This window comes from Phyllobates terribilis, unplaced genomic scaffold (genome assembly GCF_046119375.1).
Source record: "Phyllobates terribilis strain yellow unplaced genomic scaffold, ASM4611937v1 Scaffold_2__4_contigs__length_985480577, whole genome shotgun sequence".
Lineage (NCBI taxonomy): Eukaryota > Metazoa > Chordata > Amphibia > Anura > Dendrobatidae > Phyllobates > Phyllobates terribilis.
The window spans coordinates 182,693,847-182,718,986 of NW_027362762.1; the positions used below are offsets into that span (position 1 = coordinate 182,693,847).

General features: G+C 43.9%; 1 protein-coding gene across 1 annotated transcript in view; it reads left to right on the forward strand.

Moving 5' to 3' along the window:
* STAT6 (signal transducer and activator of transcription 6) overlaps positions 1-25,140 on the forward strand; it is a 202,675-nt gene that overhangs the window by 84,814 nt on the left and 92,721 nt on the right. The window contains exons 3-4 of the mRNA XM_073663346.1: positions 13,081-13,222; positions 22,156-22,297. Coding sequence (XP_073519447.1) covers positions 13,098-13,222; positions 22,156-22,297 — 267 coding nt within the window. The 5' untranslated portion in view covers positions 13,081-13,097. The remainder of the gene's footprint in view (positions 1-13,080; positions 13,223-22,155; positions 22,298-25,140) is intronic.

The following is a 25,140-nucleotide window of genomic DNA, read 5'->3' on the forward strand; positions in this document are numbered from 1 at the left end:
CTGCATCATACCTACATTCAATAAACAGCAAGCCATTTCCTGTTTTTTAGAGATAACTGACCATTATTACAGGAAGGCACAATTATTTTACGTATGTGACTGTTAAAACCATGCTTCCAAATGTCATGTTGCAAAACCACATTAAACCTTAGTAAAACCCCGATTCTGATTGTTTTACCCCTGGTTGCCTTGGTGATTGATAGATTAAGTAGAATCAATAAGAAACAATGCCAGAATTGCTGTTTTTGCTTCTCTTGCCTACCAAAACTGGAGTAAAAAGCAAACAAAAAGACTTGTACCCCAAAATATTACAAATAAAAACGACTTTGACAGATCCATCAACAGAAAAATAAAATTGTAAGGTTTTGTAACATTACTAAATCATTAATAAATGTGTAGATTTGATATTGTTGTAATTGTATTGAACCACACGGAAAAGTTGATGTCCTGTATATTGACTGTGCAAAAAAATAGAAACTACTGTAGATTAGTATCACTGTTTTTTGTTCATGCTTCCCATGAGGTAAAATAAAAATGATACCAAACAAAACATCACAAAATTCCACAAAAAAACAAACCTAACCCACACATCTGTTTTTCATGTCCGTATGCGGTCCATTTTTTAAGGACCGCAAATACGGACACACAAACACCCATTGTATTCACATGTCAGGTTTTTCACATGGTCCATGTGTCCGTGTGAAAAACCCGCAGACATGTCCATTTTTTTCAAGCACCACAGACTAAATGCATGCTGCAAACATGCACACTGGTGACATACATATGACATCCCTGTGTCACCTGTGTGACATGTACCGGTGTCTGGGAAAAGCTGTACAGATCACGCTGTTCCCTGGCACCAGGTGCTGAATGAAAACTCATCATTGTCGCCTGGTCTCCCTGCGATCACCGAGACCATGTGACGCTGATGGGAGTTGGAGTCAGCACCGGCTGTGTGTACATATCGTGTATTAAATAAATAATTAAAAAAAAAAAAAAAAAACATGCGGTCCCACGTTATTTTCATAACTAGCTGAGGGAAAGCCGACAGCTGGGGATGCTGTTAATATTATGGGAATGGGCCAATAGCCCTAAAGGTTTCCAGGCTCTTAATAGCAGCTCACAACTGTTTGCTTAGCCTTTAATGGTTAGACAAAATATGACATAGGGTCCCTCTATAATTACTAACCATCAAAGGCTAAACAGACAGCCGTGAGCTGACATTTCTCATGGTGCGAGCGTTGAGATCAGAAAGCTTACCGCAATTCATCGGCCCGCTCACACTGAACTGACCGTGGGACCGCAGCCGGTGACCGGCGGTAACTTCAATAACATCACCGCTGGTCACTGAAGCTGCAATCTCACATTCACCTCTGTGTCTCCTGGATGCATGGCTGAGCGGTCACATCATGCTACCGCTCAGCAATGCATCCAGATTTAGCTGAGTTGGGCTCTTCGTGGGACAAATGTATTATCGGCAGACAGGTGAGAAATACTGTTTTTTTATTTTGAAAATAATAAATGGGTAAAAGAGGGTTGGGGAATTTGTATTTAAAATGAAAGACTTTACTCTGTATGTGTCTTTTAACTTAAACTTACGGGGTTAGTAATGGGGGCGTCTGATAGACGCCTCTCCATTACTAACCCCTGGGCTTGATGTCAGCTGACATTACAAGGCTGACATCAACCCCACAAATATTACCCCACTTGCCACCGCACCAGGTCAAGTGGGAAGAGCGAGGCTAACCACCAGATTTGGCACATATTATGGATGCGCCATTTCTGAGGTGGCTGAGGGCTGATGTTCCTGGGAAGGGGGCCAATATTCATGTCCCTTTCCTAGTCATTAATATCAGCCCACAGCTGTCTGTTTAGCTTTTGCTGGTTAGTAATTATAGAGGGACCCTACGTCATTTTTTTTCTGGGGTCCCTCCCTGTAAACTAACCAGTAAAGGCTAAGCAAACAGATGTTTGCTGTTATTATTAGCCTGGGAACCTTTGTCTATTGGCCCCTTTTCCAGAATATTAACATCAGCCCCCAGCTGTCGGCTTTCCCTCAGCTGGTTATGAAAATTACGTGGGACCCCACCCCACCTGGTTGCGCTGATCTCAGAGAGACCAGGCAACAATGATGAGAGCTGCCTTCAGCACCCGGTGCCTGGGAACAGTGCGAACTGTTCGGCTTTTCCCACACACCAGGAAGTGTCATACTGATATGGCACATGGATGCCACACATATGTTGCACATGGATAGCACCGATACTGTTTTTTCCAGTATCATTAATATCAGGATGTGTGAAGGAGGTCCTAAAGAGGAGTTCAAGGTGTTATTTGAAGAGATGAGTTAACATTTCAATGTTCGGTTTGGAAAAGATAGATGAACAAATAGACATTCACCGATTTTATTCGTCGAATATTCAACGAACATTTCCGAATCCCATGGGAGTCAATGGGGGTACCAAAAAAATGCATATACAACACCTACAAATGAGACCAAAAGCTGCCAAAAACATCAAATTAGGTGTAGACACCAGGGAAGTGCCATCAATTGACCCAGAGTACAAGTACTATAGTTGTTATTACTATGACAGCCACATTTATTCCGTGGCGCTTTACAGTCAGTGCACTGGGCGGGGCACGTGTAATGTTCTGGGACCCGTGCTTTCTCCCTTTGTCATCCCCGCCTTCCACAAGCAAGGGTCCCAGAACATTACCCGTGCCCCCCCCAGTGCACTGACTGGGAAGGACTGCCTAACCACAAACACGTGGACAAGTGAATGTGGCCACGGATGGTACGGAGCCAGTCCACAGTGAAAAATCAGCCACAAAGTGTCGGGGAACCTTCCCACAGACTTTTCTTAGCCAGGGCTCCTTCTCGGCAGGGTTGGACGGGCCCACCAGAAAAATGGAGAATCCTCCGGTGGGCCCTGGCTTCTCCATCAGGAGAGTTCATAGCGCAAACCTTGCAGGCTGTGATGATGATGAGGCCATCCATCTCCTTAGTTTTCTGTTACTTAGAATGCAAGTGCAAGTATGCCAACCACCCACCCACCCAGAGGCCGCAATAGTAAACTGCCACCTTTCTGGACATCTGCTTGCACTTGAAATGTTGCCTTTTAGGCTCGTGGAGGCGGAAGCTTTTCACAACCTCATGGCGGTGGCTGGGTGTCCATACTTGGTCCCCAGCCGCCACTATTTCTCCCGGTGTCGTCCCCGCCTTCCACAAGCATGGGTCCCAGAACATTATCCGTGCCGCCCCCCAGTGCACTGACTGGGAAGGACCGCCTAACCACAAACACGTGGACAAGTGAATGTGGCCAAGGACGGTACGGAGCCAGTCCACAGTTTGTCGGTCACAGTTGTATTTCATCACAGCCATATTCTTTAGCTCAGTGAAAGGACTTGGGAAACCATATATTCTCCAGCTGTCATTTCTCCCAGGAAGTCCTCTAATGCATCTACTTGCATAAACAATGGCAGTCCTTCCAACATCAGCTCATACTTCTCGTTGGTTCTTAGCCACAGACAAAGATCTTTCTTTATGTCTTGAATTTAATCACTACAGAGTGGCCTGATCTGCAATGCATTTTGAGAAATAACATGCATAAGCAAAGCCACTGTTTAGGTCACTGAGGGTCATTAAGCGAAACTCCTAAAGCTTTCCCACAGGCTAAAAGAGGAGTATCAAGACTTCCCTGTCCGCCCCAAGAGGACGACTGTCTATGTTCTCCTCCTCATCCTCCTCATTATCACCCAATCCGGATTGAGATGAGATGCGGCTGGTTTAGCATAGTTCCTTGCTCCGCCTGTAATGCCTCCTCTTTAACTGTGAGCAGCGAGCGTTTCAGTAGACCGAGAAGCAGAATGGTGACGCTAGTTATGGCGTCATTGACACTCACAATCTTGGTGGAGTCCTCAAAGTTTTGGAGGACGGCACAGACATCCATGCCACTCATCAGCTCTTATGTGCGGAAGCTGACCTGAATGCCGATGGGCGTGTTGAAGCTGGTACTCAACAACTGCTCTCTGCTCTCACAAATCCTTCCCAACATCTGCAACGTTGATTTCCAACATGTGGTGACATCACACAACAGTCAGTGATCTGGAAGCTGATAACCCTGCTGAAGCACTGCCAGGGTGGCAGAAGCTATAACTGACTTTCTCAAATGAGCACTCACGCGTTGTACTTTCACAAGCAGCTGTGGCAGATCTGGGTAGGTTTTGAGAAATTGTTGAACCACTAAATTGAGCACATTTAGTGCTCTTTCATTACTAATATGTAACCCTGTATGGAGAACAATATCAGCACCGAAAAACTGAAAGATGAAATATAGCCTGATTTATATACCACGGTACTAAGAAAACCAATTTTGATTATATCTTGTGTACCCCGGTGACAAAAAATATCTGAACCAAACAATTAATTTCACTAGAGTAGAACTAGTATAATGGTGACCGACAACTCTTCCACTACAGCCAAACCCAATGGAGACCCAATTAGGACACTCCACATTTACAAAAATTAGTCGCAGACACCATCAAAGTGGCATCGATTTCACCATAGTAGAAGTAGTTTAATGGAGACAGAAACCTTTTCCACTACAGCCAAACCCAATAGATAGAGACTAGTGTTGAGCGAGTATGTTCTATTAACCCTTTCGGCGAGTATGCTCGGGCCGAGCTCCGAGTATTTACAGCTGCTCGTTGATATGTTTGAATCGCTCCCGTGTGCATGATTTGCGACTGTTTGACAGCTTTATTACATCTTGATGAAAGTTAGGCAGTCTACACTTTCATGGGACAGCCGGATGCGCTTATCCGTCAAGACACCGCCAGCAGCACTGAAGACACGTTCTAAGAGAACGTGGGCATGATAAAACCTCCAAGGCGTGACAGGCAAGCTCAGGCCATTCATCCATTTTTGAAGACCAAAGTGTAAAAGGGTCCAAATCCTCCCTGATGGCTTTCATATTAAGCTCTAGATACTCCTCCACTATCCTCTCCTGTCGTTCACCACGTGTCAGAATTCTACTCTGTTGTGCTGGTGCACGAGGTGGTCTAAAAAATGTGTGAAAGGACTCACAGAAATTGCTCTTGCTGCTGCTACTTATGTTTTGGCGTTGACGAACTGACGTGCCGGAGGCTGAAAGACTACAGCTGCGATGCACACTGTGTGCCTCACTGCTATCTTGGGGAAAAGCTCTATTAAGGTTGCTTAAAAGCTTGTTTCGATACTCCAACATAAGCGGGGCCCTTTCCAGGGCGGGAAGCATCTGGCAAAATTGACTCTTATAACAGGGATCTAACAGAGTGGCAACCCAGAAGTCAGCATTATTTCGAATCCTAACTATACGAGGATCATGTTGCAGATAGTGCATCAAGAAGGCACTCATATGTCGGGCTCTTCCAGGAGGTCCAAATACAGGCTGTATAGTGGGCTGCATAACACTGATGCTTATTTCCTCCGGTCATTCCTGCCAAATACGTTCAACTAAGAGGGGATAATTATCCTCTTCATCCTCTGACAGCTGCTCGCCCATCACCGCTTCCTCCTCCTTTACTTCCTCGGCTCTTGCACCTTCACTAACAGTTTGCCTGCTATCACCAGGAATCCACCGTCACTTGGCATCCACCTGTGTGACGAGAGTCTGGAACTTTGAGACATTCTCATCCCTTTGGCGTCCTCCTCTTCTTCTGGGACCACCACCACCTGCCACAGGTTATTCAAAGTCTGCTCCAGCATGTAGATGACCGGAATAGTGATGATGATGACGGCATTTGTCAGCAAAACCAGTTTTGGAGCTATTTCAAAACTGTGCAGATGGGTGCAGAGGTCCTTAATCTGTTCTGGTTCCGTAAAGGTGATATGCCCCACGTCCATACTGCGTTGGCCCAGGCTATACGACATGACATACTGCGTCAGAGCTTGTTGCTGCTGCCACACTCGCTGCAACATATGCAGAGTTGAATTCCACCGCGTTGGCACATCGCAGATCAACCTGTTAATTGGCACGGACAAAGACCTCTGTATCGATGCAAGTCGATGACATGAGGGGTGCGAACAGCGGAAGTGAGGGCACAGCTTCCATACTTTGTGAAGCAGCTCACCCAGGCCAAGATAGTGGCGGAGAAATCGCTGTATCACCAGGTTGAGGACATGAGCCATGCAAGGCACGTGTGTGAGCTTGCCTTGGCCTAGGGCCGCTAACAGGTTTGTACCGTTATCGCACATGGCCTTCCGTGGCTCTAGGTTCAGCAGAGACAGCCAATGCTTAAACTGAGCCTGGACAGCTGCACACAACTCTTCACCTGTATGACTGCGATCTCCAAGGCATATTAATTTTAAGACTACCTGATTGCGGTGAGCCCTGACTGTGCAGTATGGAGGTGGTATGGATTCGCTCTGCACCCTTGGAACGCGTGTCTCATCAAGGCAGAGGTTGAGTGCGCTGGTGGAGGCCCTAGAGGAGGTGTACGACGCAGAAGCAGTGGAGCGAGTGGGAAATACAGAGGTTTCTTCTGCAAGCCTTGGAGATTCCAAGATTTGTGGAGCAGCCCCTTCCCCACCTGCCTCCACAGCCACCAGAGTCACCCAGTGCACAGTCAGTGAGATGTAACGCCTTTGGCCATGCTTACTCTTCCATATGTCTGTGGTGAAATGCACCCTTGCAGACGTAGATTTAGACAAGGAATGGGTGATGTTGTCTGCGACATGCTAGTGTAGCGCAGGCACAGCTTTCTTAGAGAAGTAATGGCGACTGGGCAACTGGTACTGGGGGACTACGACGGCCATCAGCTTTCAGAAACTGCCTGTATCTACCAGGCGTAAAGGCAGCATTTCCGTGGCCAACAGATTGGAGATGGTAGAGTGTATCCTCTTAGCTTTGTCATGCGTAGGATGAAACAATCTTTTATGTGACCACAACTGTGGGACCAAGGGCTGGCTGTGGTGCTGAGAGAGGGCGGAGTATGGTGGACAATACTTGGCATGGTAACAGAGGAGAAGGAAGAAGCAGTGGATGCGTTTGATGGGGCAGCTGATGGTTGTTGAGGTGCGCTGGTCCATATTTCAGCACGGTGAGATTTCCAGCGTAATCCATGTTGTTTGAGCATGTAAACGTTCATGCATGTAGTAGTCAAATTATTGCAATTTTTGCCTCTACTGAGTTTTTATCTCAAAGTTTGCAGATGACGTGAGTTGGCTCATCCTTTGCGGTGACAATATAGGTCCATGCTAGGCAACCCTTGCCGCCCCTGCGAGCTGCAGACCCATGACTGCTGCTGGCCTCAGGCACGGTTGCGGCTAAGGATGCAGTGCTCCTCATGCTTGCATCACTCCTTGTCTGCGCCTTACGGCGAAATGTAACCTCCTCATCTTCATCCTCCACCTCCTCAGATGAGCTACTCATCTGCGTGACTCTGGATTCACATCAAGTAGGATCTTCAACCTCGTCATCATCCAATGTGTTATCCCATTCCTCGCCCTCACAGTGACCCTTATCCTCTTGTTGCCCTGACAGCACAGTGCAGTCCGCATTAGCCTCAGGTATCTGAGTCTCATTGGGATCACCTCCCTCCCCTGCGGTTAACGTCCAGTGACGAGGGAGAGGAACCTGCTCGGACCCTATTTTGTCCTGCCCCGAATCCAAGCTAAAAAAATTTTGGGCACCGTTGTAGATGCTTTTCTCCTCTTGACTCTGTGACTGTTTGTAGTACACTTCTGATGTCCATGGTATAGAATGGGTGAACAGTTCTACAGACTCGCCCATCTGTGGTTTGCTACAGTCAGTTGGTCAGTTGGACTGTTGTGATGTGGAGGGAAGCATGGGTAATTGGGGTGCCACCTCTGTGGACTGTACTGCGTGTGATGTTACCATCCACTGGAGCACCTGCTCTTTCTGGCCCTTATCAAGAAGGCGTATCTCTGTGCAGCTGCCAAAGAAAGGGAGTGGAGGAGGCTGTCCAGTAACAGAAGATGAAAGTTGTATTTGGATAGGACCTGTTTTTGTTGGTTCACTAGTGTTTTCACTAACATTACCACGTATACCTTGATCACCAAGCCTTTTCCCCCTTCCACCACGACCTCTCTTTTTCCCACTCATGTTGCTCAAATACTGTGGAAGGAGCACGCTATTAACTAAACAAAAATTAGTTATTTTCCTCTGCAACAGCTCTGCACACACCTGAATTTCAGTGACACTAAATGACAATGTAAGATATGGCCTGCCGTATAACGTTACAAACAGACAAAATTAATTTTTTAGTGTTGATGAGGCCGATAAAACATACGAGATATTCTCCAAACAATTTCAAACTGAGATGTCCCCTGTTCTATCACGTTAGTAACAGAAGGAAGTATATTTTTACTGTGGATGAGACCTGTATATCATAAAAGATATCATACGAACAATTTCAAACTGAGATGTCCCCTGTTCTATCACGTTAGTAACAGAAGAAAGTATTTTTTTAGTGTGGATGAGGCCTGTACAACGTAGGAAATATTATCCAAACTATTTCAAATTGAGATGTCCCCTGCTGTATTACATTAGGAGCAGAAGAATTTTTATTTTTACTGTGGATGAGCCCAGTATGACATAGAATATATGCTCCAAAATATTTCAAACTCAGATCTAGCCTGCTGTGTCATGTTGCTCAGAGTAAAAAATATTTTTTTTGTTACTCTGCATAAGCTCTGCGAACAGCTGAATTTGACCACCACTGACGTAGTAGTTGGCTTATAGCACACTGTATCACGTTTGTCGCATGAAAAAATATTTTTTGGACTGTGCCTAGCAAGAGAAAAAATGTATTTTTTTACTCTGAAACCTGGTGAAGTTCAACGCCACTAAAATAGTATCTGACTTTTAGCAGACTGGATCACCTTTGCCGCACTAAAAAAACTTTTGTGGCCTCTGCCTGCCAACCAAAAAAATAGATTTGTTTTATAGCTACATTTCACCCAGCCAAAAAAGGAAAAACTGGGCTAACACAGCTTGCACTATCACATTAGCAACAGAAAAAAAAAGTTTTTTTGTGCTCTGCAGTCAGAAGCTCTGCAGACTCTGCATAGAGCAGAATTTCAACCCCACAAAATGAAAAGGTGGACTGCGCTTGCTTGCTTGATCACATTAGCAAGTGCAAGAACAGATTGAAGGTATGCTCATGCATGGAACTCAATACAAGCATTGCACAACTTTTTCTGTATGAATCTCAGTACTTGCACAAGAAAACAAAAAATGTGGTGCACCATCGATTGCAGGTACACAAGCCAGGAATTATCTACACTATCTGACTGACTTCCACACAAGCGCCCATCTAGCTAGCTAATATCTGTCATTACACAGGAGAACACTGAGTTGCGTCTGTCTCCGCAGCAGTTACTTGGATAGAATGGCGCTGAGGGAACATGGCCGTTTTTTAAAGCACATGTGATATCAGCAGCCAATTGCACAAGCCCTTTTGTCTGGACAGTGTGGATGCTTCCTGCGCTGTGATTGGCTGGCCGTGCTTTCCTGACTTGAAGTTACAGCCTATCGTAAAAAAAAACAAAACAGCACGCCGCTGATCTGACCTGTTCTGAGCTCTCCACAGCCCCCCGACTCAGCTACCACGTCTCCCCACTCAACATACACTTGCACTAAGCTACCAAAACTGTTCAAAACGCTGTGGTTGCCCCGTATTCGCGTTCCCATGCTTATTTGTCTAACAATTACCGATTTTAATAAAATTTGCTCGCGTTTCAGATTACGAATCCGAATGGGCCATATTCGAGCTAAATATGAAACCTTAGAACATTCATCGAGCAAATTTGCTCATCACTAGTTATTTGGTGAGTGCTCTGGCAACTGCTGACATACAGTTATATGAAAAAGTTTGGGCACCCCTATTAATCTTAAGCTTAATGTTTTATAAAAATTGGTGTTTTTCCAACAGCTATTTCAGTTTGATATATGTAATAACTGTTGGACACAGTAATGTTTCTGCCTTGAAATGAGGTTTATTGTATTAACAGAAAATGTGCAATCTGCATTCAAACAAAATTTGACAGGTGCATAAGTATGGGCACCTCACCAGAAAAGTGACATTAATATTTAGTAGATCCTCCTTTTGCAAAAATAACAGCCTCTAGTCGCTTCCTGTAGCTTTTAATGAGTTCCTGGATCCTGGATGAAGGTATTTTTGACCATTCCTCTTTACAAAACAATTCCAGTTCAGTTAAGTTTGATAGTCGCCGAGCATGGACAGCCCTCTTCAAATGATCCCACAGATGTTCAATGATATTCAGGTCTGGGGACTGTGATGGCCATTCCAGAACATTGTAATTGTTCCTCTGCATTAATGCCTGAGTAGATTTGGAGCGGTGTTTTGGATCATTGTCTTGCTGAAAGATCCATCCCCTGCGTAACTTCAACTTCATCACTGATTCTTGAACATTATTGTCAAGAATCTGCTGATACTGAGTGGAATCCATGCGTCCCTCAACTTTAACAAGATTCCCGGTGCCGGCATTGGCCACACAGCCCCAAAGCATGATGGAACCTCCACCAAATTTTACTGTGGGTAGCAAGTGTTTTTCTTGGAATGCTGTGTTTTTTTGCCGCCATGCATAACGCCTTTTTGTATGACCAAACAACTCAATCTTGGTTTCATCAGTCCACAGGACCTTCTTCCAAAAAGAAATTGGCTTCTTGAAATGTGCTTTTGCATACCTCAGCCGACTCTGTTTGTGGCGTGCTTGCAGAAACGGCTTCTTTCGCATCACTCTCCCATACAGCTTCTCCTTGTGCAAAGTGCGTTGTATAGTTGACCGATGCACAGTGACACCAACCTGCAGCAAATTGATGCTGCAGCTCTCTGGAGGTGGTCTGAGGATTGTCCTTGACTGATCTCACCATTCTTCTTCTCTGCCTTTCTGATGTTTTTCTTGGCCTGCCACTTCTGGCCTTAACAAGAACTGTCCCTGTGTTCTTCCATTTCCTTACTATGTTCCTCACAGTGGAAACTGACAGGTTAAATCTCTGAGACAGCTTTTTGTATCCTTCCCCTGAACAACTATGTTGAATAATCTTTGTTTGAAGATCATTTGACAGTTGTTTTGAGGAGCCCATGATGCCACTCTTCAGAGGAGATTCAAACAGGAGAACAACTTGCAAGTGGCCACTTTAAGTAGCTTTTCTCATGATTGCAAACACCTGGCTATGAAGTTCAAAGCTCAATGAGGTTACAAAACAAAAAAAAGGGCTTCAGTAAGTCAGTAAAAAGTAGGTAGGAGTATTTAAAACAAGAAAATGATAAGGGTGCCCATACTTATGCACCTGTCAAATTTTGTTTGAATGCAGATTGCACATTTTCTGTTAGTACAATAAACCTCATTTCAAGGCAGAAACATTACTGTGTCCAACAGTTATTACATATATCAAACTGAAATAGCTGTTGCAAAAACACCAATTTTTATAAAACATTAAGCTTAAGATTAATAGGGGTGCCCAAACTTTTTCATATAACTGTATTTAGACCATACTGCATCAGATCCCTATGCTTACTGTATCCTTATGCTTAGCATTTAAGTCAGGGATGGCTCCTAGCATAAATGATCAACATATCTACCATTGTGGCATTTGTCCTCATATATTTTTATGGGCAATATAGGAAACAGCAGCAGACAGCACTTTTCTATACAGAGGGCCAGCAAAAAAAATACTGTGCTTTATATTATTATTTTTATTTTTTCCAATGGGACCCTATAGGCAATATGATACCATATAGAGCCATATGTATGAGACTGCCATCACAGGAAGTCTGCCCAACATACACCGCCTACTGGAAAGGTTCAGGTACAATGTGTAGTTGTAGCTCTGTTGAATGGGATCAGTTCTGCAGTATCCCCCGTACAGCTCTGTTCCATGTGTTTACATCCGGCCCCATCCGGCGCTTGTAACAGCTGATCGATGCAGGTGCTGGGTGTCAGACACCTACCAACACCACTCTGGTATTGATGACCCGTTCTAAGTATAGGTCATCAATATATTATGATGGGATAACCCCATTTACTCTTCAGTATCATGCATGTCTGTACGTTACTTTGTCTCTGGTATGATAAATTGGCTTCAGTAAAATGAACAAAACATTTTTGTAAAATTCAAGGTGTTTTTTGTTAGATATTTTGTGCATTTTGTCGCAAATAAGTTTAGAGCCAAATGTAAATTGTGAAGCAGAACTTACTAGGTTGCCCATTGAGGGGATGAAAGTAATAATAAAACAAGTGCTGCTAAATCCCTGTACTAGCACATATCTTTTCATTATTTACTAGGATACAGCAGATACATGCTATCTACCTGAGCATGCTGCAGTCAATCGCTGGTTAGAATGGTCTACCATTAGGTTAAGGACTGGCTGAAGTCAACTCAGTACTTGATTAAATAGTCTTCTATTCTATTTTATCCCATTTTCCCTCTCGGGCAAATTTTGGCAAATTCAGGAAAACCCCTTCAACCAGGTTATTTGACCTTTATCCTATCACATAGAATCATAGAAAGGTAGATTTAGAAGGAACCCCCTGCTCAATGCCGGATTCACTAAACCATCTCAGACAGATGTCTTTTCAGCCTCTGTTTGAAGACTTTAATTGAAAGAGAACTCATCACCTCTCGTGGCCGCCTGTTCCACTCATTGATCACCCTAACTGTCAAAAAGTTTTTTCTAATATGTATCTTCTCCCTTTCAGTTTCATCCCATTGCTTCTCGTGCTTCCATGTTCAAATGCGATGATCCCGCTAGTGTGACATCCCTTCAGATATTTGTAGACAGCTATTAAGTCTCCTCTCAGTCTTCACTTTTGCAAGCTAAACATTCCCAAATCCTCTAATCTTTCCTCGTAGGACATAGTTTGCAGACCGGTCACCATTCTGGTTGCTCTTCTCTGAACTTGCTGCAGTTTCTTCATGTCTTTTTTAAAATGTGGCGCCCAGAACTTTCTGATCTAGTAGCAGATAATAGGATTGGACTAAAAAAAGACAGATCAGATAAGACATATACATATTGTATGTTGCTAATTGTAGTATTTTATTCCTTTTATTTCAGAAGTCATATCCGCAAATATGGCCAAAGTTTCAGTCTGGAATTATATGTCCAAGATCCCTCACGAGCACTTTGAAAACCTGTATGGCGGGTTTCCCCCAAAAGTCCGACATCATCTAGGTGAATGGCTGGAAAATCAACCATGGTAAGTAGTTTTGGAGATTTTTTAAAAAATTTAAAGAAGTACTCCCATTAAGTTTTTTTTTTTAATTACACTGTGTTCCAAATTATTATGCAAATAATATTTTCTCAGATTTTCCCAAATTACCTATATGAATTGCAGTCATTGTAATTTTCCAGTCAAATAACTATTAGAGTACAATTGAAAGGTTTTTGTACAAACTGCCTATGATAACAGTATATTTTTAAAAAAATAAAAAACTCAAACTGCACTCAAAATGCATGTTCCAAATTATTATGCACAGCAGAGTTTTCAACCTTTTCATTTTAATAAAGAACAAAAAAATGGTCATTTTTGAAATTATAAGCATTAGCAGGTTATTACAAACTGAAATCAAACAGTTTTCAACTCAAAACTTTATTCTAGGTGATGTTACATTTGCACATAGGACCGCTTGTTCGAAAGGAGCTTCTGAACTCTCTCATCCATTGAATTTGTCAGGTTTTGGATGGTTTCTGCTTCAATTGTTTTGCATGAGGACAGAATACCCTCCCAGAGCTTTTGCTTAGATGTGAACTGCCTCCCGCCATCATAGACACTCCCTTTGATGATGCTCCAGAGGTTCTCAATGGGGTTGAGGTCAGGGGAGCATGGGTGCCTCACCATACGTTTGTCCCCTTTTATGCCCATAGCAGCCAGAGATGCAGATGTGTTATGTGCAGCATGAGACGGGGCATGTTTCTACATGTTTTTTATTTGAGTTTTTATTTGATATACCAACACAAAGTAGCAAGTATTTGTGAGGTGTAAAGGAAATGACACATAGTTTTCTAATTCTTTATAAATATAAATCTGAAAATTGTCACGTTTATTTGTAGTCAATACTTTGCAGGACCACCGCAGGACCACTGCAATTACTGCCGCAAGTCTTTTGGGGTATGTCTCTACCAACCTTGTACATCTATAGGCTGACATTTTTGCCTATTCTTTGCAAACTAGCTCTAGCTCAGTGAGATTAGATGGAACATTTTCATGTCTTGCCTCTTGTTCTCAATGGGATTTAGATCTGGAGTTTGACTGAAACAAACACATTCAAACATATGGATATGCTCTGACCCAAACCATTCCATTGTAGCTCTGGCAGTATGTTTAGGGTCGTTGTCCTGCTGGAAGTTGAACCCAGTCCCCAGTCTCAAGTCTTTTTCAGCCTCTAGTTACATATTTACATAGTTACATAGATTGAAAAAAGACCAAGGTCCATCAAGTTCAACCTTTGTCCATCGGGTTTTCCTCCAGGATTGCCCTGTATTTAGCTTCATCCATCTTCCCATCAACTCTGACCAGGTTCTCTGTCTCTGCTGAAGAAAAGACTCCCCACCATGTGTGATGGCAGGGATGGAGTTTTCAGGGTGATGTGCAGAATTTGTTTTCCGCCACACATAGCATTTTGAATTTAGTGCAAAAAGTTCTACTGTGGTCTCATCTGACCAGAGCACCTTTTTCTGCATGCTAGTTGTGTCCCTTCCATGGATTTTTGCAAGCTAAAAATGGGACTTCTTATGACTTGCTTTCAAAAATGTCTTTCTTCTTGCCACTCTTCCAAAAAAAACAGATTGGTGGAGTATACGACTAAAAGTTGTCCAGTGGACAGATTCTTCCACCTCACCTGTGGATCTCCGAAGCATGTCCAGAGTGACCATGCGCCTCTTAGCTGCTTCTCTAATTAGTGATCTCCTTGCTTGGGATGTCAGTTTAGGTGTACAGACATGTCTTATGTGACAGAGTCACTAGTGTTATATGTGAGGGGAGGTATGTTTCACTATGGCTGCTAGCCTTAGTGAACTGAACCTATAATTTTTCTCCAGCCTGTTATATGTTGGGGGATTAAATCACCATTGTGAAGGGAGTGGTTTTGTGTGAATGATATAGAGACCGGAGGGAAGTCATTCACCATACCTCCCCCTCAGGGGGAGATGTCCGGCAGCATGGAGGAGCTCCTCAAGCGCCTGCTCCAGAGCCAACAACAGCAACATCAGCAGCACTTGCAGAGCCAACAGAATATGCAGCAGCACTGGGAGCTTCTACACTAGCAACGAGAGCAGCAGCAGAGCTAGCAAGTACAGCAAGAGACAAGTAAACTCTTCATGCAGCAGATCCAACAGCAGCAACAGCAGATGGACCTCCTAGCAGGGGATATCCACAGCAGGGAAACTGCCCCTCCCCAAAGTCCAGGTGGTGTTTCATAGGTCTGGAAGGCGGTAAGGCATGAAATGCAAAATGTGACCCCAGGGGATGATGTTGAGGCGTTTCTGACTGTATTCAAAAGGGTAGCAGAGCGGGAAAAACTGCCGCTGGAGCAGTGGGCGGAGGTGCTGGCCCCTTATTTAATGGGTGAACCCCAAAAGGCCTACTATGACCTGGCCCTGGAGGATGTACAGGAGTATGCAAAATTAAAAACAGAGATATTGGCATGCTCAGGAGTGACTATTTCTGTCAGAGTGCAAAGGGTCCACCACTGGTCGTATGCTGGCGACAAACCTCCTCGCTCACAGATGTTTGACTTGCTACATCTAGTCCAGAAGTGGCTGCAGCCAGAGTCTTCCTCTCCTGCCCAGATGGTTTAGCGTGTGGTGATGGACAGGTTCATCCATTCCCTACCCAGGCCAGTGCAGACCTGGGTAGCCCAAGGCAACCCTCGGAACATGGACGACCTTGTGGGCCTGGTAGAGAGGTACCAAGTGGTCGAGAAATCCCACGGGAAGCCAGACATGGTCACTTCCTCCTACTGGAGTACTCAAAGGGGGGTGGGCTCACTACGTAAGGGGTCTAGAGTCACAAACGGGGGTCATACCAGTCCCACTGAGGGCCCAGAAAAGAGTGCTGTGAGGGATGTGGTATGTTGGCGGTGTCATAATCCTGGACACATAGCCGCTGGGTGTCATATGTCCCCTGAACCAATGGACTGCAGCCTAGGCCGGCATTATTTGTATTATGCCTATCCAGCCTGTAGCGTGGATGGTCAACCTGGTGAGGGGCCGCAGGCGTGTGCCGTGTCCATTAATGCGGTGATGATGCAATCAGTGCCACCCTTCCCCACAGCTGATCCCTGCCAAGACTGTGGGTGTTCACTGCATACATGGGAACGCTAAGGACTACCCTGTGGCCAGAGTGACAGTGGGAACAAACTGTAGTGCCCAATAACACTAGGTCGGGGTGAACAAGGACCTGATACATCCTGTCAAATTGGGGCGCGATTTATCTTTGTTCTGGGACTTGTGGGGGAAGTAAACCGGTCTGAGTCACGTGGACAAAAGCCAGGTCCCTAGGGAGATACCCCCATCGAAATCTGAAGTGGATGAGTTCCCACTGTGTGTCCTTGCCGGCGAGGACGAGACTGTGACCGAGGAGGCCGTCTCCCTGAGTTAGAGGTGCCCGGAGAGAACTTTGGGTCTGCTCAAGTCCGGGACTTGACCTTGAAAGGGGTGTGGGAAAATGTTACTGTCTGTAATGGGGTTGCTCAAGTGCTGGGGGCAGACACCAAGTACCCACACTTCGCAGTTCAGGGGGAGTTAATATATCAGGTGACCAAACCAAGGGGTGATGAGATAGTGGAGCAACTGTTAGTACTAGGGCCATACCGATGGAGGGTATTAGATATGGCCCATTCACATGTTCTGGGGGGACACTTGGGGGTCGAGAAGACTCAAGAGAGGATATTGAAGAGGTTTTATTGGCCAGGGTGTTACCAGTAGATCCTAAACTATTAGGTCCTGCCCCACCTGCCAGATATCCACCCCCTCTTCCCACTTCCATAGACCTTTAATCCAACTACCGGTGATACAAATCCTCTTTGAGAGGATTGCCATGGACCTAGTGGGGCCCTTAGTTAAATCAGAACAGGGCCGCAAATACATCCTGGTGGTTATGGACTATGTGACCCACTACTCAGACGCAGTACCACTAAGGAACTCATCGAGTAGGAACATAGCCTGGGAACTTGTCCATATATTTGCCAGGACCGGACTTCCGAAGGAGATACTAATGGACCAAGGAACCCCATTCATGTGCAAGGTAATGAAAGAGCTGTGTAAAGTCCTCCAGATTACCAAGCTGCGAACTTCCGTTTACTATCTGCAGACAGGCGGCATGGTGGTGCGCTTTAATAAAACCTTAAAAGCGATGCTCAAAAAGGTCATAGAGAAGGATGATCGTGACTGGGACCACCTGCTACCATTCTTGCTCTTCTCGGTAAGAGAGGTTCTGCAAGTCTCTACTGGTTTCTCCCAGTTTGAACTACTGTATGGACGACATCCGCGAGGGCTCCTGGATATTGCAAAGGAAAGCTGGGAAGCCGAGGTTACACCCCACCGGAGCATCATAGGACATGTCGCCCAGATGCAAGAAAGAATGGAGAAGGTGATGCCTATCATGAAGGTGCATCACCTCCAGGCACAAGAGGCCCAGGCAAAGGTCTAAAACCAATCAGCGAGGCTGAGGAAGTTCCAGCCTGGGGATCTTGTTCTGGTGCTTATTCCCACTGTCGATAGCAAGTTCCTGGCCAAGTGGCAAGGTCCGTATGAGGTGGTGGAAAAACTCAGCGAAGTGAACTACAAAGTCCACCAGCCTGGCCGAAGAAAGCCACACCAAGTGTACCATGTGAACTTACTCAAGCCGTGGCGAGATCGGGAAATGTTGGGGGCTCCTTGTTTGGAAGTCAGTACCAAAGCCAAAGTCCAGGACGTCACTATAACAGAGACTCTATCGCTGGCCCAAAAGCAACAGTGTAGAGAGCTTCTGCAATGGAACCGTGACCTGTTCTAGCAGTTGACAGGGCGTACTCAGGAAGTGCATGTTATGGTAAACCTTATCCCTATAGGATTCCTGAAGCCTGCCGTGAGGTGATCTCAACTGAGGTTAAGAGGATGCTGGACCTCGGCGTGATAGAGGAATCAAATGGTCGAGTCCCATCGTTCTCTTGCCAAAGCCCGACGGGGAGTGGAGATTTTGTAATGACTACCGCAGGCTGAATGAGGTATCCAAGTGTGACGCATACCCGATGCCCCGCGTCCATTAACTCATCGAGAGGCTTGGACCTGCGAGGTATATTACCACCCTGACCTGACGAAGGGCTACTGGCAAATCCCCATGTCCCAGAGAGCCAAGGAGAAGACAGCTTTCTCAATGTCTGATGGGTGTTTCCAATACAACTGAATGCCTTTCAGACTGCAGGGGGCCCCAGCCACCTTCCAGAGGGCCATGGATTGGATCCTTGGCCCACATAAAAAATATGCCGCAGCTTACCTTGATTACATTGTCGTCTTTATCCCAGACTGGGCTAGTCATCTGCCAAAGGTACAAGCGATTCTGGATGCTCTGAGAACGGAGGGATTTACTATAAATCCGAGAAAATGTGCCATTGGAAAGGAAGAAGTCAAGTACTAAGACTATGTCGTCGGGAGAGGCGTAATTAGGCCACAGGTCAATAAAATCAAGGCAATTCAGAATTGACCGTAACCTCTCTCCAAGAAGCAGGTGAGAGCATTTCTTGGAATCGTGGGATATTACCGGCGGTTTATCCCAAATTTTGCCATGATTGCCGCACCGCTGATGAACCTTCTGAAAGGCACCAAATCAATGATGGTGAAATGAACAGTTGAAACTGAGATGGCGTTCCAGCAGCTGAAGCTGGCACTGTGTAAGCAGCCAGTTCTGGTCGCACCAGACTTTACTAAAGAATTTGTGGTCCAGACAGATGCCTCAGAAGTTGACCTAGGAGCCATGCTGTCACAGTAGATAAATGGGGCAGAGCATCCCATCCTGTATATGAGCTGGAAGCTCTCATCCTGCAAGAAAAATTATGTCATTGTGGAGAAAGAATGCTTAGCCATAAAAAGGGCCATAGACACGCTAAGATATTACCTACTTGGCCGAAAGTTTAAATTGTTGTCAGACCATGCCCTTTTGAGATGGCTAAGGGAAAAGAAGGGTAAGAATGCCTGGGTAACTAGGTGGTTCTTAGGTTTCCAAGACTTTAATTTTCACGTGGAGCATAGACCCGGGATGTTACACGCTAATGCTGATGTCCTCTCCAGAATTCCCTGTTTGGTGTCTGAAGGTGCCCAAACCCCCGGCTTTGGGCAGAAGGGGAGGAATATGTGACATAGTCACTGGTGTTATATGTGAGGGGAGATATTTTTCACTATGGCTGCTAGCCTTAGTGAACTGAACCTACAACTTTTCTCCAGCATGTTATATCTTGGGTGAGTAAATCACCATTGTGAAGACTCCCTTCACTCCAGTTGTGTGAATAACATAGAGACAGGAGGGAAGTCATTCACCATACCTCCACCTCAGGGTGTGGCTGAGCAAGGTTAAATCCTCAGTCCCTGTTTTTTTTCTGTGGTTGTAAGTTTGGAGAGTCAAGTCTCCATGCTGTGGAACTTCAGCTCAGGTGGAGCTGAAGGGTGTTGCAAATTGGTGCAGGCCAACCCGCACACATATGGACGGTGTTACCATTTGTTTTTGTTTTACCTTTATGCCAGCAAGGCTGAGTTCATTTTGCTGTAGTCTGCTGTGCTGACATAATAAACCTGCAGACGAAACCGTTCCTGTGTCTACTTCCGACTGCAGCCGAGTGAGCCGTCTTGCCTCACTTGGTTGTGCCATTTTTGGATGATGGATTGAACAGTGCTCCAGAAAATGTTCAGAGCTTGGGATTTCTTTTATAACCTAACCCTGCTTTACTCTTCTCCACAAATTTATTCCTTACCAGTCTGGTGTGTTCTTTGATTTTCATAATGCTGTTTGATCTCTAATGTTCTCAAACAAACAAACCTCTGAGGCCTTCACAGAACAGCTGTAGTCATAATGAGAATAAATTACACACAGGTTGGACTCAATTTATTAATTATGAAGGCAATTGGTCACTCAGAATTTTATTTAGAGGTATTGGACTACAGGGGGCTGAATACAAATGCACGTCACAATTTTCAGATTTATATTTTTAAAATAATTAGAAAATCATGTATCATTCCCTTTACACTTCACAAATACTTCCTACTTTGTGTTGGTACATCACATACAGTAACACCTCAAAAAATACATTTAAGCTTGTGGGTGTAACGAGAACAAATGTGGAAAAATTCACAAGGTATGAATGCTTTTTTAGGTTACTGTGTATTAACACAAACAGAATACATACACATAGTACACCGATTTAATGGCAAAAAACCTTTATGTGAAGCTTCTTTAAGAGCTACAATAAAATATTTTCAGATGACCTTAACTCTGCAGTAAGAACAAAAAGTCTATTAATGTTACAAATGACGTCATATTGAAAGTAATGCACATCTATGTGTATTGAAAATTTCCCTGGCAATTAGAAGTACAAAATACACAAAGATAATAGTTAAAAATGGCAAGCAATGCAAGTGTTGTAAATTCTGATGCCAAGTTTAAATGGTAGCTTATAGAGCAAAATTAATATAGGCACAAATATTTTTAACAATGTCACCCCCACTGGAGACTTTAATGCATAATGCTGTTCACTGTTCCCAGAGTTTAATATAAGCAGTATTAATCCATCTGTACTTAGTTCCCCCTTTTCTGTGTCTAGAAAATTCATTATTATTACTCATAATATTAGAGTTTAATATTATTTCATGTATGAATTGGTCTCAGTGACACTGTATTTCCACACTCATTCCAGGCAGTGATAAGCCAGGATCCCCATTGAGTCAGTGGCTAGGCGGATGGCTTGGTGGGTGGAGCCACTGCGTTTACTAAAAAATAGCTGCAACCGTTATTTCAGTCAGAGCTCCAGTGAACTCCTCAGAGGACAGTTGGGGAGCAGCCAGTGAAGCAGCCAGAAAACATGTCAGGGGATTAATTTTCCCTTTTTCCCAGTGAGCTGAATAGGGATGGACTGATCTATAAACCTGTAGGATAGCCTGAGGACTAGCACCCTTGAGGCTGATTGAATTCCCTGGTCTGTACAGCACCCTAAGCTTACCAGAATATCACGCAGTGGAGACAGGAGGAGTACGGGCCTGAAGGGTAGTCCCCCATGATGAAGATGGGTAACAGGAGTTCCCCCTGCGCTCCAGAGTGTCACACACATACTTCTGTACATGCTTTTTTCACTAAAAACGCAGCAAAACCTCACACCTGCATTTTTTGCTTTTGTGTTTTTGCTGCATTTTTGCACTTACTCATTGCTTTCTATGGATGAAAAAATGCTGACATGCTGCAGTTTTCAAAAACGCAGCAGTTTTCCAATTCAGTCAGGAAAAAAAAAAACAGTGTTTGTATAAGATTTCTGAAATCTCATAGCTTTTGCTGGTACTGTAAAACACCAGTCCATGCATGATGTGCACTGTGCGATGTGCACAATGACAGCGGGCTCTCTGTTGTCTGCTCAGATCAACAGTAAAGAGTCGGCAACAGAGTACACGGCCAGTACACATTGTCAGAATACCCGACATGCAGAGACCCCTGAAGTCACTTGCAAGGGCATCATCAAAAAGGAAGTGAAAAATATAGAAAAGCTGTTAGATAGTGTAGTTAGGGAAGGTTAGGGAATTTTTAATTCAAGTATATTAGAAAATAGTTTAGATTATGCACCTAAAGAGATAGGGATTTAGGAGGAAAATTACTTTGGACTTTGGACCACCCCTTTAAGGCATGCCCCCTTACAGCTAACCTTCATCCTCCCAGTGAAGCCACACCTCATTCAAGTGAGACCCAAATGGTGTTTTAGACACATAATAATGAGGTCTAAAACTAGATGCGGCACTCTCCTCCAAAGTGGAGCACTAAAAATAGTAATTCTGTTCCATAGTGGTATTATTTGACTGATAACACATTTATCGGTTTCATTTACCTCTGTGATCATTCCATAAATACTGTAAATGTGATAAAAACGCTGTCATGCTGATGTATTCTATTTGTCCTTACAGGGAACACATGATGGGAGAAGATGCTTTTTGCATTGAAATGGCAAGCTCTGCCTTAACAAAATTAGTGGAAAAACTTGAGACTGTGGCAAAGAGTTGTGGAAGTGACGGACATTTGTTTTTTCAATGGGCAGAAAAAATTAAGGTAGGTTGTGAAGACGCGGGGTCTTCCGTGGGCGTAATACTACTCAGACAACACAGGGTGACGGTAAAACAGTGTGGCAATACTTTATTGAACCAAAAAGCTGACAATAAACTCATAGATCAGTCCCAGCAAATACCCAAGATGGTACAAAATTACACAGTCTCACCCTTCTGCTCCGCCCACCTGGAATAGAACAACTGCGACTTTGGGACTTCCAAGGCCAACTAACTCAACCAGTCGCCCCCCTGCTTTTGGCGGGCCCCCCACAGAGAGAAGGTAGCAGCAAGCTTAGGAAGGTAGCAGTCCGTCGAGGTACAAAGCCAGGAGTCCCAAAGGTCCCACCTTGGCCTCTCCGAGAGTTTCCATGGGGCCAGTTGACCGGCTGGTCCCAATCTGGCTTCTCCAAATGTCTACATGGGTTCTATGCGACCGGAGGGTCCCACCTGGCAACCCAAATAACATATCCATGGGGCCAGCCGACCTAATCGCAAACAACATATCCATGGGGCCAGCTGACCTCATCGTCCCAACCTGGACTCCCCAAATGTATCCATGGGCTCTCTGTATCTTTCCAGTCAGGGCCATACACCCTTAGGCTGGAATCATGTAGAATCCAAATCTGTGTCTCTTTGGTTAAAGCCATGCTTTCAAGCTGATGATCTTAGAGAGTCTGACCCTTGACTCTCCCGCTAAAGTCTCTTTCCAATTTCTGTTTCAAGTCTCACTGCTACAGAAGCATATCTCCTTTTTAAGTACACATCCACAAGTCAAGGGTTAGGGAGGGCACTACTCATAGGGCTCAGGTCTCATTGTTTGAGCTAATCTCTTTACATAGTTGGTATAGGAGGGGGTTCTTGTAAATAAACATCTAGATACTTAGTATAATATGTCATTAGAATAGTAACAAACATCATTGTTTTCAAATGAAGAGAAGTCAACATTCAGTTTTATACCTATAATAGTATGTCCTTTTTGACCAGCTACAGATATACACATACATTTAAAAGTCAACATGAACTCAATAGTGTATTTCTCTTGGCTTAACAAATCTAACCGTCTGGCTGATTAAGATTATAGGCTGTATCGTCACATAGGTTTTCATGAAAATGTTACAAAATCATTTGAGGGTAGGGATCACTACAAAATAAAGAAATAATGATTACTTATCACTCAAATCCACCTCCAGTAGTTTCCAAAAGGAACTGAAGTGATGATGTGTTGATCATTAGTAACTTGACCACCGAGACTGATTTTCTGCAGCTGTCAGGTGACTGATGGACAGTACATCATCACTTCTTGTTCCTGTGGTGACTAGCTCCACCTCCCTGGAATGGCCGAGGATTCTAGTGGTAGTAGCAATAATTTCTTTACTTTTATTACAAAAAATGCATTCTTTACTTTGATGGTAAAGATGCATTCTTACAAAAGTGAACGAGGCCGACAGCTTGTACGTTTTTCATCGTCAATCAGCAATGGATTTGTTAAAAAAGCTGAAAAACTTGTGGAAAAATGATTGAAAACAGATGGAAAAATACTTTTGTTTTACATACTGTTGTCCAAGTATCCCTTTAGACTTGATTTGGCCAAGCCTGATCCACAAAAACAGATAAGAATAGAACATGTACGACATGTACTGTGTTTAACAGAAAGAACACATGCATAAATTAAAAAAAATGGATGCCTGAAATTTTCCATTAAACTCTACAGGTCAATATGCCTTCCGTTTTAAAAGTGGACAGTGTGCAGATAAGGAAAAGCTGCTGTGTGAAGGCACATTTTGAAAAGTCCTAGAGATACCTGTAAAGGGATCTTCACTTCTAATCAAATGCACAAATCACAGATATGATACAAAATAATGTTTATTTGATGAATTTATGGAAGAATATAATACATAAAGGAAATAATACAAATAGTCAGCTAAAAAGCTGGAGGTGCTAGAGATGAGAAATCCCAGTCACTGCAAAAATAAAAAAAAAAATCACACAGCATACCCCAATCCCAAGTCAGGCACGGCACAAGAAATATCATGTGTAGGATGTAGGGATACAAAATTAAAAAATTTTAAGTTAATACTTCGTTTCAAGCATATAGACCTATATGTAATCATATACTGTAAATCCATGTACGATCAATATTGGCATTACTCAAGCGAGTGATTATGTAATTATATAGGGTAGCCCTCGTGTGGAAGTTCTGAATGCAGCCAAGAGCACTTGTGTTTGGAGCGTACATAGCAATTGGAATTGGGATCATGGAACCACAGCATTGGAGATAGGTATGGGTACTGACAAAGATACAGATCATGGGAAATTCATCCATCAGTTCTACAGAAAACACTTCTTAGTACACTACATTGTAACACACACAGTTAAAAAACACAGTAGGTGCATCTCACTAAATTAGAATATCAACAAAAGGTTAATTTATTTCAGTTCTTCAATACAAAAAGTGAAACTCCTATATTATATAGAGTCATTACAAACAAGTGGGTATGAGTTTCTGTAATTCTTATCCACTTTGCTGGAACTGAAAGACGCTGTGTTTTTGGCTCATTTTGTGGGAAATTACCTTAAGATTTTTCTCCAGTCTCCCTGTATCTTGGGCCTACTAACTCTTTTAATGCAACTTAATTTTGGCAGTAAGTCCATTACATTGAGTTTTGAAGTACTGAGATGCTCCTGACATCTTTGTTCCTTCTTGATTACTGATACTTGTGAGGTGTTCAGAAAACCTATCTTTACAGGGGTTGTTCGTTTCAAATCGATAAGTCTAAAGTCACTCTGTGTGACTATAGACTTATGAATCCCCCCCAGCGCACGCACTGTGTGCTGAGAGGATTTGCC